General features: G+C 38.1%; 1 protein-coding gene across 2 annotated transcripts in view; it reads left to right on the top strand.

Annotated features, from left to right (window-relative positions):
* Positions 1–15,579, top strand: part of EIF2B3 (eukaryotic translation initiation factor 2B subunit gamma) — a 153,745-nt gene that overhangs the window by 39,684 nt on the left and 98,482 nt on the right. For both annotated transcript variants that reach the window (XM_059897914.1, XM_059897904.1), the window contains exon 4: positions 14,408–14,567. In XM_059897914.1, the coding sequence (XP_059753897.1) occupies positions 14,408–14,567 (160 nt within the window). The remainder of the gene's footprint in view (positions 1–14,407; positions 14,568–15,579) is intronic.

The raw sequence follows: 15,579 nt of genomic DNA, 5'->3' as shown, positions 1-15,579 counted from the left end.
TTATAAAAATGACATTCTTTTTTTTTTTAAGATGGATTATATTTTACCATATGTGTATGCTGATGGGAATGATCTCGAAGAGGAGGAAATTGATGACAGAGAAAAGAAAGCATTCAATTATTCAATTCAACTATATTTTTCCTAGCTACAATATACTAGTCACTGTGCTGGGCTCTTGGGATGAACAGTGAATAAAACAAAGTCCCTGCCCTTATGAAATTTATCGAGTAGATTAGAGGGAATGTGATCCAGTGTGCAAGTGGGTAGGTTTGCCTTAGATTGGAGGAGGGACAGTTAATCCATTATTACAGACAGAATATGTAATATGTAATGCATGTACATTTGTTAACTTTTTGCCACAAAGATGTTCGCTGCTTCTGTTTTCTCATTGAAATAAGAAGTGAAGCCACCAGCTAAGAGTAAGGAAGGGAGAAGATTATTGAAATTTTAAGGAAGGATGAGAAGATATGAAATCATCTCAGAGGATGTAAGAGTTAATTGACTAGAGGGCTTGCCTGGTGGCGCAGTGGTTAAGAATCTGCCTGCCAATGCAGTGGACACGGGTTCGAGCCCTGGTCCAGGAAGATCCCACATGCCGCGGAGCAGCTAAGCCCTTGCGCCACAACTACTGAGCCTGCGCTCTAGAGCCCGCAAGCCACAACTACTGAAGCCCATGTGCCTAGAGCCCGTGCTCCGCAACAAGAGAAGCCACCGCAACGAGAAGCCCGTGTACCGCAACGAAGCGTGGCCCTTGCTCGCAGCAATTAGAGAAAGCCCACGCACAGCAATGAAGACCCAACGCAACCAAAAATTAAATAAATAAATAAATTTAAAAATAAAATAAATAAAATAAGTCTAGCAAATACTGTTATGAGTTTTTTCCACCTGTGTTCAGCTTCTTGGATTCAGGTGTAAAGTAGGCAAAGAGCTGGGATTTATCCAACATTGGAGCTTTGCCAGATGAGTACAAGGGATAGAGTGGTGAGGAAGGCAAAGATGTATGTAAGGGAGTAATTATAGTGATTGACCACCATAAGCTGTGTAAGTGAGGTCAGCAGGGGAACGAGGATGTGAAAATTCAGTGTAGTGAATGAATCAAGGATCCTGTTAGAATCAGAATTGCTGGATTCAGAGTACCAGAGTAAGTTAGTTGGAAAAATAGGAGAAGGTGGTGGTCAGAGAATAGGATGTAAGCTCAGTGAGGACAGGGATTTTTGTTTTGTCCACTGCTATATCTCTAGCCCCTAAAATAGTACCTGGTCGTATTAAGGGTTCAATATGTGTGTGTTTTATGAATTCATAGGTTATTTTAAAATGAGACTTTGGAGATAGTGCAGTTATTGGTAATGCCAAGGAATAGGGTATGACAAAATGGTTGAGTGAGGTGGAGCAAAAAATAATCAGAAGTGTGGTCAAGGAACCCTAACATAAGGATGTTGAAATTACTGAGGTAATAAAAGAAGGAATGAAACAGAGGAAGATAGTTCTAAAGTAGTTTTTTAAAAATCTTAATAAATATTTATCAAAGTTATGTGTGCACATAATTTAACGAGTTCAGCAGTTCAGAGTTTGTCCCTAAAAATTTTAGTCCCCTGTCGCCCTCTCCCCATAGTCTTTACCGTAAAGGTAATCACATTTTCTTCTTTTAGTTAATTATTTTGGTTTTTACCTTTGTATCTCTAAATAACATGCTTATTAAATGGTTACTTTCTGTTTTAGACACTACTTATTGATTCCCTACTATGACAGATGAGGATTTTGCTCCTTCTAATATAGTTATATTGTAATTTTGGAAGATCAATATTTAGTGCTTGGCTATGTAGTTTGACCATGTAAACTGCTGAGCCTTGTGGTCATCTACAGTTTTTTTCCTTTGCCACACCATTTTTTTCCCTGCAAGGTAATAATCATAGCTTGTCTTTCCTGTGCTTAGTTTTCTATGAACTTATTGATTAACCCCAACTTTTTACTAGTTGTCTAATCGTCTCTCAAGATATTTAGACTCCTCAGCTATTCTGTCAATTTCATCTTCCTAAGGAAGTCTCTCCCAGAGTAGTAGTGATTGCCTTCTTTGCCTGGTGTGTGTGTAGTTATCATTCTGTCATCTCCCTTCACCATCATGAGGATTTACTTTGCCTCTTTTCTTCAATTTCCTGGAATCCATATTTTCCTTTTTCTTGGTTTACTCCCTTGTTTTTCTGAAAAACATACTAGAGCTTTCTGACAAAATTTGTTTGGGAGCTAAATTTTTTGAGACCTTGCATGCCTGAAAAATCTCTTTATTCTACCGTCATACTTGATTGATAGTTTGACAAGGTATAGAATTCTCAGTTGCAAAGCTGATCCTTAAGAATTTTGAAGACATTGCTCCATTGTCTTTACCTTCCAGTGTTGTTAAGTCCTAAGCTTTTGTAATTACTAATCTTTTGAATCTGATCACCTTTTTCTCTGGAAATTTGTGTCATCTTCTCTTTGTCCCAAGTGTTCTGAAATTTCATGATGATGTACTTTCACGTGAATCTGTTTTATCCATGTGAGCCCTCCACTCAGTGAAACCTTTCAACTTGGATATTCATGTCCTTCAGTTTAGGGGAACTTTAAAAAGTCATTTTGTTGATGATTCTTAACTATTTTTTTCTGTTTTTTTTTTTTTTTCTAGAAACTTACTATTCTGATAATGGATCTCTTAGACTGGTACTCTAATTTTCTTATCTTTTCTCTCATATTTTCCATTTTTTAATCTTTTTGCTCAAATTTTGTGTATGGATGGAGCATGTTGACTATGAGCTTCACTGTAGGGTGATATAGTAATATGGTTGGGCTCTTTCAGAGGAATCTCTTACATCTGTATCTTTAGGTTTTTTCTCTTTCTGCTGGCATTCTAGGAAATGAATGAGAGTCAGGGCTCGGGTTGGGGCAGGGAGGGGAAGTGGGTGTCTCAGAATCCTGTATATATTCTTTTTTAAATCCCTCCTTTTCTCTAAGGTCCATCCCGTCTCCCTACTGCCACTGTGATTATGCTTGTTCCCCAGTCCAGATATCCTCTATTTTATTCTCTTCAGCCATCTACAGCGGTGGGACCTGTGCAGTAGTTGGGTTGCACAGAGTAGAAAAGAGGGATCTTTCAAAGGGCCTTTTTATTCTAACCCCTCCCTTCCCAGCTTTCTACTCATATCAGTTTCTGAGCCTTTTGGGGAGTCTGGTATAAACTGAGTTGCTTCTCAGTTTTCCTACGACTGACTTAGGAGTCATTGTTTTCAATGTTGTATTCTCTCCCATTTTTCCTGTTTTTGTGCATTTATGCCCATTTAAAATATCCTATTACTATTATTCCATTGATGTTTTGGGAAAGGGAAATATAGTTGTGCCTCTTCAATCTATCATCTTTACTTAAAACTTTCACAATCGCTAAAGAAGGAGAAGGGTGACAAGGGAGTTCTGTAGCTGACTGCAACGAGGAGGAGTAGGTGATTTTGTCTGTTGTCATGTGCTTCATGTCATGAACTGGGGTAATGGAGTGAGAGAAATGGCCTGGAAATGATAACGAGTAAGGAGTTTACTTACTCCATCTCTGGGGCCTTTGGTTGGAGGACAGTATGAAGGACAGAGAAAATGTCCTAAACAATTCCTTTGGTTCTTTTATAATCAAGAGTGATAGACTGTTAGGACCTTAGAATTAGACATCTAATCTAATCTTTTACCCTCCACAAGAATCGATTCCCATGGAGGTTATGCTAGGCTGTGTTTGAAAACCTCCAATGGGTATTTCTCATGAGCATTAGAAAGTTTTTTGTAATGTTGAACTCATCACTGCTCCTTTTTTGTTTTGTTTTGTTTTGTTTTTTTGGCCACACCATGCAGCATGCGGGATCTTAGTTCCCTGACCAGGGATCAAACCCGTGCCTCCTGTAGTGGAAGCACAGAGTCTTAACCACTGGACTGCCAGGGAAGTCCCTCATCAGTGCTCCTCTTAAATTTCTACTTTTTGATCATATTCTGTCCTTGAGCAATCAAAACACACGATCTTGCTCTTCCAGTGGCAGCCTTTCAGTTATTGGGTCCCCAAGTTCTTCTCTTCTCCTGTTTAAGGATTGCTAGTTCCCATAATTTGCAGACCCGTCAGCATCCCTGTAACTTCCTCTGACCTCTCTGATTTGTCAGTGTCTCTTTCAGAATGTGATGTTCAGAAATGTGGTCTGAACAGTGCAAGTCACAGTGGTATTATTTACATTCTATGATCTGGAGGTCATTATTATAAGAGATATATTAATTTTTTATTGAAGTATAATTAATAGACTTACAATATTATATTAGTTTCAGGTTGTACAACATAATGATTGATATTTTTATACATTATAAAATGATCACAGATTTATTAATTTCAATAAAAGCAAAGTCTTATAATCATACAGTACTTTACAGTTTTCAAGTATCATACATATTATTTTGAAATACAACCTATCTTCTAGTTTTTCATTAAGTATGATTTAGTTTTAAATAGTAAGATGCCTGACCAAATTTAAATGTAACATGGGTATGTATAAAGAGGACATAGATTCGTTTAGCACCACTATTATTGTTAGGGTGTGTGTGTGTATTTTGGAAAGCAATGTGATGGCAAAGGGACAGATCACATAGTGTTTCTGAGCCTATTTTTTTGTCTATAAAATGAGTTTAACTATATTGATATTTTAGAATTACGTGAATTTAGAATTAAATGAAATAAAGTATATGTAAGAGCTTTGTAAATGGTAAAATGCTGTCCAATTTTAAGTTACTTGTCTTTGCCATCAACTTAGAGATAACACAGCCTTAGAGAACAAGTTGAACTGACAGTAGCAGGTAGAGTGTAACTAGTTTCTGAACTGGAATCTTTATGGATTGGAATTCTAAAAGTATGTGGTTAGTCAGGCTGTTGCTAAAAAGGTGTTCAGAGACACATCCTTTAATGAATTAACTTGGATTGTTGCATTCTCTTTAACCAGAATGGCTACCTGATTCTGGATTTTTGTGCCTAACTGACTTAACTGAGAATTGCCTTACATGCCATATATGGATTATTACTTTTGAATTAATTCAAGTTTATTTACTTTAATTTATGTTTTAATTGAAATATAGTTGATATAAATAGTATATGTTACAGGTGTACAATACAGTGATTCACAATTTTTAAAGGTTATACTCTATTTATAGTTATTATAAAATATTTACTATATTCCCCATGTCGTGCAGAAAGAATTCAAGTTTAATTAAATGTGCTGAGCCTCAAAATTATACTTAACATGATTTAATCTTTCATCATGATTCCCAAAGTGGATTAGAAACTCAGGACTTTAGGGTCACCACCATCATTAATGCCACTGAACCCAGAGCATAGCTCTAGATAAAGAATTGAGAATAGCTTGACCCTTGTAATCATACAGTTTTATGCCATGAAGGACTTCAGAGTTGGTGCAGCCCTCTCATCTTATAGATGAGGAAACTGAGGCCCAAAGAGGGAATGACTTATCAAAGTCACATGTGGAATTAATAGGAAAAATAAACATATCTAATCTTAGAAGTAACTTTTGGGGGGTGATAAAACCTTGATTTTAGTTTCTTTTTTTTTTTAACTAGTTAATTGTCTGTTTCTCATATTGTTATAAACTCCCCTCTTTCACAGCCCTCTGCTGATCTTCTTCCGAGCTTTCTGGTTTCTAAGTAAACTAGACACTATTTCTATGTCATATACTTCAGGATAAAATTAATATTCAAGTTACAGGCAGAAAATATGTAATGTAAGAGCATACTCTGTGGTCTGAAATGAGGCAATGATGCATTTATCATGTGGAGTATTTGTGTCTGACATGAAGAAAAAGAATGAAATTATTTAATATAAATTCAGAATAATAAATTATTTCAAAATGAAGGTTTGATTTGAGAGAACAAAAAGCATTTGTTATTTCTCTATTAATATCAGTGCATTTGGAGATTAAAATTAAATTACAGATATCTAAATCCTGGAAGAGAAGTGACCAGCATTTTTATGTAGAACTCATTTAACAGAAATTAATACATTCTCAGTTAGTTTTTAGCTTCACACAGGAAAGATGAGTAGAATTCTTCTATTTGTTCTATACTGAAGAGGAAAACTTACTGTAGGAAGGTGAATGAACTAAAAATATTATGACTATAAGTATTGAACCTACATTTTAAAATTATAAGTGTAGCACATCACCCTCTAGCCATGCTGTCCAGGACAGCAGCATCTGATTTCTTTCCTTTCAAATATCTCTGTCTTTTCTTCTTTGGAGGCAGCAAGTTCGTTCCCTACCTCATTGCTTTAGGAAGCTGCCAAATTACCTCTGTGATCCCTGTCCTAACTCCGAACAGTCACAATATCTACAAAGGGTACTCAGCTCTGTCAGAAAGTCTGATGTTTCTAAACATCTAAAATTGGATTTTTTTGGACTTCCCTGGTGGCGCAGTGGTTAAGAATCCACTTGCCAATGCAGGGGATACAGGTTCGATCCCTGGTCCGGGAAGATGCCACATGCTGCGGAGCAACTAAGCCCATGCACCACAACTACTGAGCCCGCGCTCTAGAGCCCGCGAGCCACAACTACTGAAGCCTGCACACCTAGAGCCCATGCTCCGAAACAAGAGAAGCCACTGCAATAAGCCCGCGCACCACAACAAAGAGTAGCCCCCGTTCGCCACAACTAGAGAAAGCCCACTTGCAGCAACGAGGACCCAACGCAGCCAAAAATTTAAAAAAAAAAAAAAAAGGATTTTTTTTGTTTATTTAAGCAAAAATGTATATTTGTTGAAATATAATTCACATATCATACAATTCACCCATTTGAATGTACAACACACTGGTTTTTAGTATATTCACAAATACGTGTAACCATCATCATACTCAATTTTAGAACATTTTCAACACCTCAAAAAGAAGTCCCAACCGTTTCACTATTGCTCTCCCCCGCTGCCACCCCGCACTCCTCGTTCACCTTAAACAACCACTAATCTACTTTCTGTCTCTGTAGATTTCCCTGTTCTGGACATTTCATATGATGGAATCATCCAGTATGTGGACTTTATATCTGGCTTCTTTCATTTAGCATGTTTTCAACGTTCATGCAAGTTACAACATCCACTGTTGGCCCTCCATATCTGTGGGTTCTACATCCACAGATTCAACCAACCATGGATCAAATATATTCAGAAAAAAATTCTGGAAAGTTCTAAAAGCAAAACTTGAATTTGCCAGAGTTCCTTGTATGTTTTAGATACTGATTTCTTGTTGATTTTTTTTTATTGAAGTATAATTGCTTTACAATGTTGTGTTAGTTTCTGCTGTACAATGAAGTGAATCAGCTATATGTATACCTATATCCCCTTCCTCTTGGACCTCCCTCCCACCCCCACCCATCCCACCCATCTAGGTTGTCACAGATCACTGAGCTGAGCTTCCTGTGCTTTATAGCATGTTCCACCTAGCTATCTATTTTACACATGGTATTGTATATATGTCAATCCTGATCTCCCAATTCATCACACCCTCCCCTTCCCCCTCTATGTCCACATGTCCGTTCTCTACATCTGTGTCTCTATTCCTGCCCTCCAGATAGGTTCATCTGTACCATTTTTCTAGAGTCCACATACATACGTTAATATACGATATTTGTTTTTCTCTTTCTGACTTACTTCCCTCTGTATGACAGACTCTAGGTCCATCCATGTCTCTACAAGTGACCCAATTTTGTTCCTTTTTATGGCTGAGTAATATTCCATTGTATATATGTACCACATCTTCTTTATCCATTCATCTGTCATTGGACATTTAGGTTGTTTCCATGTCCTGGCTATTGTAAATAGCGCTACAGTGAACACTGGGGTACATGTGTCCTTTTTTTTTTTTTTAACATCTTTATTGGAGTATAATTGCTTTACAATGGCGTGTTAGTTTCTGCTTTATAACAAAGTGAATCAGTTATACATATACATATGTTCCCATATCGCTTCCCTCTTGTGTCTCCCTCCTTCCCACCCTCCCTGTCCCACCCCTCTAGGTGGTCACAAAGCACCGAGCTGATCTCCCTGTGCTATGCGACTGCTTCCCACTAGCTATCTATTTTACATTTAGTAGTGTATATATGTCCATGCCACTCTCTCACCCTGTCACATCTTACCCTTCCCCCTCCCCATATCCCCAAGTCCATTCTCCAGTAGTTCTGTGTCTTTATTCCCGTCTTGCCACTAGGTTCTTCATGACCTTTTTTTTTTTTCCTTAGATTCCATATATATGTGTTAGCATACTGTATTTGTTTTTCTCTTTCTGACTTACTTCACTCTGTATGACAGACTCTAACTCCATCCACCTCACTACAACTACCTCCATTTCGTTTCTTTTTATGGCTGAGTAATATTCCATTGTATATATGTGCCACATCTTCTTTATCCATTCGTCCGATGATGGACACTTAGGTTGCTTCCATGTCCTGGCTATTGTAAATAGAGCTGCAATGAACATTTTGGTACATGGCTCTTTTTGAATTATGGTTTTCTCAGGGTATATGCCCAGTAGTGGGATTGCTGGGTCGTATGGTAGTTCTATTTTTAGTTTTTTAAGGAACCTCCGTACTGTTCTCCATAGTGGCTGTATCAATTTACATCCCCACCAACAGTGCAAGAGGGTTCCTTTTCTCCACAGCCTCTCCAGCATTTGTTTGTAGATTTTCTGATGATGGCCATTCTGACCAGCGTGAGGTGATACCTCATTGTAGTTCTGATTTGCATTTCTCTAATAATTATTGATGTTGAGCCCCTTTTCATGTGCCTCTTGGCCATCTGTATGTCTTCTTTAGTGAAATGTCTATTTAGGTCTTCCGCCCATTTTTTAAATGGGTTGTTTGTTTTTTTGACATTGAGCTCCATGAGCTGTTTGTATATTTTGGAGATTAATCCTTTGTCTGTAGCTTCGTTTTGCAAATATATTCTCCCATTCTGAGGGTTGTCTTTTCGTCTTGTTTATGGTTTCTTTTGCTGTGCAGTAGCTTTTAAGTTTAATTAGGTCCCATTTGTTTATTTTTGTTTTTATTTTGATTACTCTAGGAGGTGGGTCAAAAAGATCTTGCTGTGGTTTATGTCACAGAGTGTTTTTCCTATGTTTTCCTCTAAGAGGTTTATAGTGTCCGGTCTTACATTTAGGTCTTCAATCTTTGAGTCAATTTAGACAAGGACAAGGAGGTAACAGGAAGTGTGCCAACATTTACTGATGCTTTTGTTTGCCCATACCAGGTTGAACTCTGGGGATACAAAGGTAAAAGAGCTCCTTATGAAGCTCAAAGTCTAGATGGGAAAAAAATTGTAATCCAGTTTAGTGATTTAAGGTCAGTAATGGATCAGAAAAGACTTCATGTCTAGATGAGATAATATATTGGCTCTTCCCTTTCCGATAACTGTGACAAGACCAGAATCTTGATGGATGAATGTGTGGTGTCGTGGAAAGAGAGACTAGGGAACGCATTCTTGGCAGTTTACCCTTAGCAAATTAACATTAACTATGTGGAGGGAGGCTTGTGAGAAAGAAGGCTGAATTAGGTAGGTGGAGTCATATTTTGAAGACCCTTAATGTCATGCTAAGCGATTTGAACTCAATCCTGTGCAGTAATGATCTCCAAAATGGAGTGTTCTCAAAGCCAGAGGGTGTGCAAGATGGAGTTCCAGAGGTAAATATTAGAATATCTATAAATAAATAAATAAATTAGAATATCTAGTTCTTTTTAATTTTATCTCTTCTTTTAAATCTATTTTTATATATGTTATAGAAAGAGCATATTATATCATTTATAGTGGTTTGTGTGTTTTGGGTTTTTTTAAATTTTTTTGGCTGCGTTGGGTCTTCATTGCTACGTGCGGGCTTTCTCTAGTTGCAGTGAGTGGGGGCTACTCTTTGTTGCGGTGCGTGGGCTTCTCATTGTGGTGGCTTCTCATGTTGTGGAGCACAGGTTCTAGGCGCGCGGGCTTCAGTAGTTGCAGCACATGGGCTCAGTAGTTGTGGCTCATGGGCTCCAGAGCACAGGCTCAGTAGTTGCGGCGCACGGGCTTAGTTGCTCCGTGGCATGTGGGATCTTCCCGGACCAGGGCTCGAACCCGTGTCCCTGCATTGGCAGACGGATTCTTATCCACTGTGCCACCAGGGAAGTCCCGATTTGTGTGTTTTTAAATAAATTTTTTAAGTGGGAATAAGTGGATAAGTGTTTATCATTTTTTTTTTTTTTTTTTGGTTTGGAGAACACTATTTTAGGGTGTCTTTAAGCAGAAAAATTAAATAAGCAGTGGAAATAGGAGTGTGGATTAGAATATGGGAAAACTGCTGTGAGAGAGACCAGTTAAGAGACTGGAAAAGGGCTTCCCTGGTGGCGCAGTAGTTAAGAATCCACCTGCCAATTCAGGGGACACGGGTTCGAGCCCTGTTCTGGGAAGATCCCACATGCCGCAGAGCAACTAAGCCCGTGTGCCACAGCTACTGAGCCTGTGCTCTAGAGCCTGCAAGCCACAACTACTGAACCCGTGTACCACAACTACTGAAGCCCACGTGCCTAGAGCCCATGCTCCGCAACAAGAGAAGCCACCACAATGAGAAGCCTGCACACCTCAACAAAGAGTAGCCCCCGCTTGCCGCAGCTAGAGGCAGCCCGCACGCAGCAACGAAGACCCAACACAGCCAAAAATAAATAAATAAAATAAATAAATTTTTTTTTTTAATTTAAGGAAAAAAAAAGACTGGAAAAATATTTTGAGGCCTGAACTAAGACAGTGCAGTGGAAATAAAAGAGGAGGACTTGGGACCAGTGAGATGTGAGGAAGGGGTACTGGGTAGGAAAGAGAAGACTTCAGCCCTAGGCTATGGCCCGCTTTCTGTCTTCAGATCCTGGATGGTGGTGACACTATAAGCTAAGGAGCAGAGGAAAGATATTTAGTTCTAAGCCTAAGGATTATCACATTTCTTATTTACATACTAAGTTGGTCATTCCTTCCTGCACCTGCTGGTCAAACCCTAGTAAAAACAAAGTGGCAGTTGGCCCTTTGCTGAACACTTTGGGGACTGCAGACTGGGAATCTTTTCCAAGTATTTCAACCAAAATTGAGCATAGTGAGGTCTCCATTGTAGTTAGCCATCAGTAATTATTAAAGCACCAAACTACTCTTGGGGATTGGATTGGGATTGGGCCACATAGGTAATGTAAATTGTGACCATTCACAGTCACACCAAGTAGCTGAATTCATTAGTTCCGTATGGGCAGGGGTGGAGTGTAGGGTGGTGATTTGGATCATAGCCATTGTTTGTGGAAGTGCTGAGTGGGTAAAAGCATCGTAGTTACCTTGCCCTGACAGTTTTTTTCCAGGGGAGTAAGTGTGTTTTTCTTTCTCCTTTCTGTAGGAAATTGTTTGCCAGATTGTGTTATTTATAACAATCTGTCATGGAACAGCTTCCAGGAAAAGAAAAGAGGCTAGTCCCCATGGCTCTCCCCACCTCCTACCCCACCATTACCACCACACACGCATACATCCGGTTTTGGTTTTTTCTTCTAGTTTTACTCAATGGTTTTGGCTTGATAGAAAATGTTCTTATAATGACAGATTTCTGGACTTTGCCATGGCTTGGTAATTGGGTTTTCTAAGCTTTATTTGTCTGCTTTAGCCAAGACTAATTGGCAGCAGTTTGAGTTTTGAATTCCTGGGTATCTTGAATACTAAAGTGCTATCTTCTACTTCCCCTTGAAGACCTTGTATGTTTCCACTTGGTGAAAAATGCACACATTTGCTGTCCTTTAGAGCTGTGCTTTTTGCCCTTGACATTGCCCTGGTTCCTGTAGAGGAGCAGGCTTGGGATAAAGCTCACTGAGAACTGTTAGAATAGTGAATAGGGAGGTCTGTGGAGATGCCAGTTGGTCTCTGCAGAAGATGAGGCATACTGTGGTGTTAGAAAAGAACTGGTTGCCCAAAACACAAGGCAGCTGAGGGTTGGTGTGTCCCAGGAACTTTCAAGTTAAGATATACAGTTGCTTCACAGTCCAAACAGTCTGTGTTTATTCATGGTTTGTGGTCACACATGATCAGAAATACTTCTGGCTCTTAACAGTTTTTCCACTTTCTTTCTCTGGGCTACAATTAGTAGAAGAACATTTGCATTTCTAGAATGGGCTTTGCATTTTTAGAATAAAAATAAAAACAATAGTCATTTATTTTCTTCCTGTTACAACTTTTATTAAAATGTAAAGAAAAATAGATAGCATTACAAAGATGTAAGGATGATTTCATTTTCCTTTTAGACTTTAGTTTCTTCTTCCAGGATTTCTAGCTTTGGAAACAAAGTACAGTTTGTCAGCAGAGACTTTCCTTTGGAAGTGGAGTTGCAGAGAAGACAGGAATGTGTTTGGTCTCAGTGAGAGTGGTCCATTCTCTGGGAGCAGAGGCAGGAAGAGGGCCTGATGGAATAGCACCTCCATCTGTATCCCAGGCCCTGCCCTTTCAGACTGAAGCCTTTCTTTTCACGCTGAGAACAGATGGCAACCAGACACGGGGGAGGGCTCTGTTCCTTGTGCTCCTTGGGGATTTTGCATTCAGCTTAGCAAAAAGTCATCTAAAAGCAAAGAGATAAATGAGGCTGCAGACTGTTCACAATTATGCAGGACTTGTTTGACATTCACTATGCTGACAGATTAATTTTTTGCAGATATTGAATGATAACAGCATTTATTTTCCAAGACAACATTGTCACCACTTCAGAGGCATCTGCATTGGGGTCGTTTTCTTCACTCTGGAGTACACTTAATAATTAAATTTATTGTGGAACAGTCAGCTTGCAGAAATCAGTCATCTTATTAAAGAAACTTAGAAAAATAGAAAGGATTTTTTTTCTTCAACAAACTGTCATTTTCATTATAAAGAAATGGGGCAACTTCTGTACTGCTGTAAGTGACATGTCTTTAGTAAATGGTCAATACTTCCTTTCTAAGCATTGTTAACAAGAAGTAGGATTCTGCAAGCTATTTCTTCCTTAGCTTGCATGTATGTGGGCTGATCTGTTAACGTTTGACAGTTCCTGGATGGTGAGCTGCAGACTTAAGGAATTTTTTTTTCCTAAGAAGAAGATGTTTATAGGAACTTTTTTTTTTTTTAGCTCAGTTAAGATCCAGAAAGAATTAAGAGAGCCTTAAGTAGAAGAGTAGAAAAAAATCCAAATTTGAACTTCTTAAACTTAAGAGGACTTCAAAAGGAATTGTTTAAGCTATAAGTAATGAGTTATATGTAGAAAAAGAAATGACGGTTCTGGTACAGATTCTGTATTCGGAATAAGAAATTGCAGGCAGTAAGATAAGGCATTCTGATGGTTGAGTCACTTCCTGAGCAAGTATGATTCTTTGCTTTCCTAGAATGTAAGTTGAAATTATCTATATTTTCCCCCAAAGCAGGAATCTTGATTTTAAATTAAAATCTTAGAAAAGTTGGAGCCACTTACAGAAATTTCCATGTAGATATTTACTTTATTCTTAAATCTGGAATAATTTACTCCAATGTTTTTCAGACTTTTTAAAATAGCAGAACCTGTACTGTTATGAGGATTAAATGAGTGCTTTTATACATACCTGAGGTTGTATTATAATTGTTTATTAGCCAGACTGATTTCCCAAAGAAGGGCACATTATAGTATATTCATGTGTTATTTATTTCCTAGTATTGTAGAAAAGTGACTTTAAGTTTTTTTAAATTAATTTTTATGGGAGTATAGTTGCATTACAATGTTGTGTTAGTTTCTACTGTACAGTAAAATGAATCAGCTATACGTATACATATATCCCCTCTTTTTTGGATTTCCTTCCCATTTAGGTCACCACATTGCATTAAGTAGAGTTCCCTGTGCTATACAGTATGTTCTCATTAGTTATCTATTTTATACATAGTATCAATAATGTATATGTATCAATCCTAATCTTCCAATCAAAGTGACTGCTTTAAAATAAAGTATTTCATAACCATATTGAATCATCAAACTTTGCCAAAGTGCTTTTTGAACTGTAAAGGGATGTATAAATTTAAGATCATTAACTCCGTAGTCACAGAAATAGACAATGTGGTGGTTTTCGTACTCTGTTTCTTAGAGCCCAGGATTCCAGAGGTGCCTCAGGGACAGCAGCAGTAAGGCGTACACAAAGGGGAGGTAGGAATTCCAGACCCTCCTCCAACACAGCTCAATTAGAACGACCCCATTTATTTTACCTGTGCTACTGCTATAAAAAAGGTTTGAGGGCAAGTGTGCAGTTTGTGTTCTTCGAAGACATTGTAAGTTTATCCTGTGATGATTTGTGTGATCCATTGTCCTTTGTGATATTGACTTTTCCCCTTCTCCATTTGACAGACAGATATACTGGTCCTGAGCTGTGATCTGATAACAGATGTTGCCTTACATGAGGTAGTGGACCTGTTCAGAGCTCATGATGCATCGCTTGCCATGTTAATGAGAAAAGGTCAGGATGGCTTAGAACCAGTTCCAGGTCAAAAGGGGAAAAAAAAAGCAGGTAAGGAGACTAGAGTTTGATTTATTTGTTTGTTGGGTTCTTAATTATTATTATCATTCATGCTTTCACTTAAGAAACATTTATTGAGAACTGACTCTACTGTGCTAGAGGTTGGTGACATAAAGTCAAATAAGACACAGTCCCTGATTTGAAGAGGCTTATAACTATTGATTAGATTCTGTACCATCCAAGAGGCTTTTGTCTGCAGAGAGGAGCACTCAGAACTGTTTGCATTGTGTTTAAAACTCAAATAATTGAATACGTATACTAAGAAACCAAAAAATGTAATTTAAAATCAATGTTTAAAAAATACTTAATATTTGATTACAAATTAAATTAGATATCTTTAAGCAATTAAAATTATTATTACAAATTTAGTATGGTTGATTCTTCTGAATACACCAATCACCCTGAATAGCCAATAAACAAAATAGTCGTTAACCATGCTTTGTCTTCTTAGGATTACAACATACTTATCTTGATATTTCCTAGGATTCTAGTAGTGGGTTATTTTTTTTTTAATCTTCAGAGAGTTATAGTAATCTTACCAGACCAAAAAGAAAAGGAATAATACTCTAGTCCAGCCAGGGTTATAGAATTTGGGTTATTGACTTGTTATTGATTTTTAGTTAAGGCATAGTTCATGATTGCTTTTCCCAGAGTATTTCAAACCTGAGTCACTGATTCTATGACTGGGCTACTTTTAATAACTGAACTTATGCGACTTCCCTGGTGGCACAGTGGTTAAGACTCTGCGCTCCCGATGCAGGGGGCCAGGGTTCGATCCCTGGTCAGGGAACTAGATCCCACATGCATGCCACAACTAAAGAGCCCACGTGCCACAACTAAGGAACCAGCGAGCAGCAACTAAGGACTCTACATGCTGCAACTAAGACCCGGTGCAACCAAATAAATAAATATTTAAAAAAAAAAAAACTGAACTTAGGACCAAAAAGCTTTGTTAGATCATACTTTTTATATAGGTTTTAGTTTTTCCTGGAATGATGTGTTT

This window comes from Balaenoptera ricei, chromosome 1 (genome assembly GCF_028023285.1).
Source record: "Balaenoptera ricei isolate mBalRic1 chromosome 1, mBalRic1.hap2, whole genome shotgun sequence".
In the NCBI taxonomy this organism is placed as follows: domain Eukaryota; kingdom Metazoa; phylum Chordata; class Mammalia; order Artiodactyla; family Balaenopteridae; genus Balaenoptera; species Balaenoptera ricei.
The sequence above is the reverse complement of the archived record's forward strand: the minus strand, read 5'-3'. Positions and strand labels throughout refer to the sequence as shown.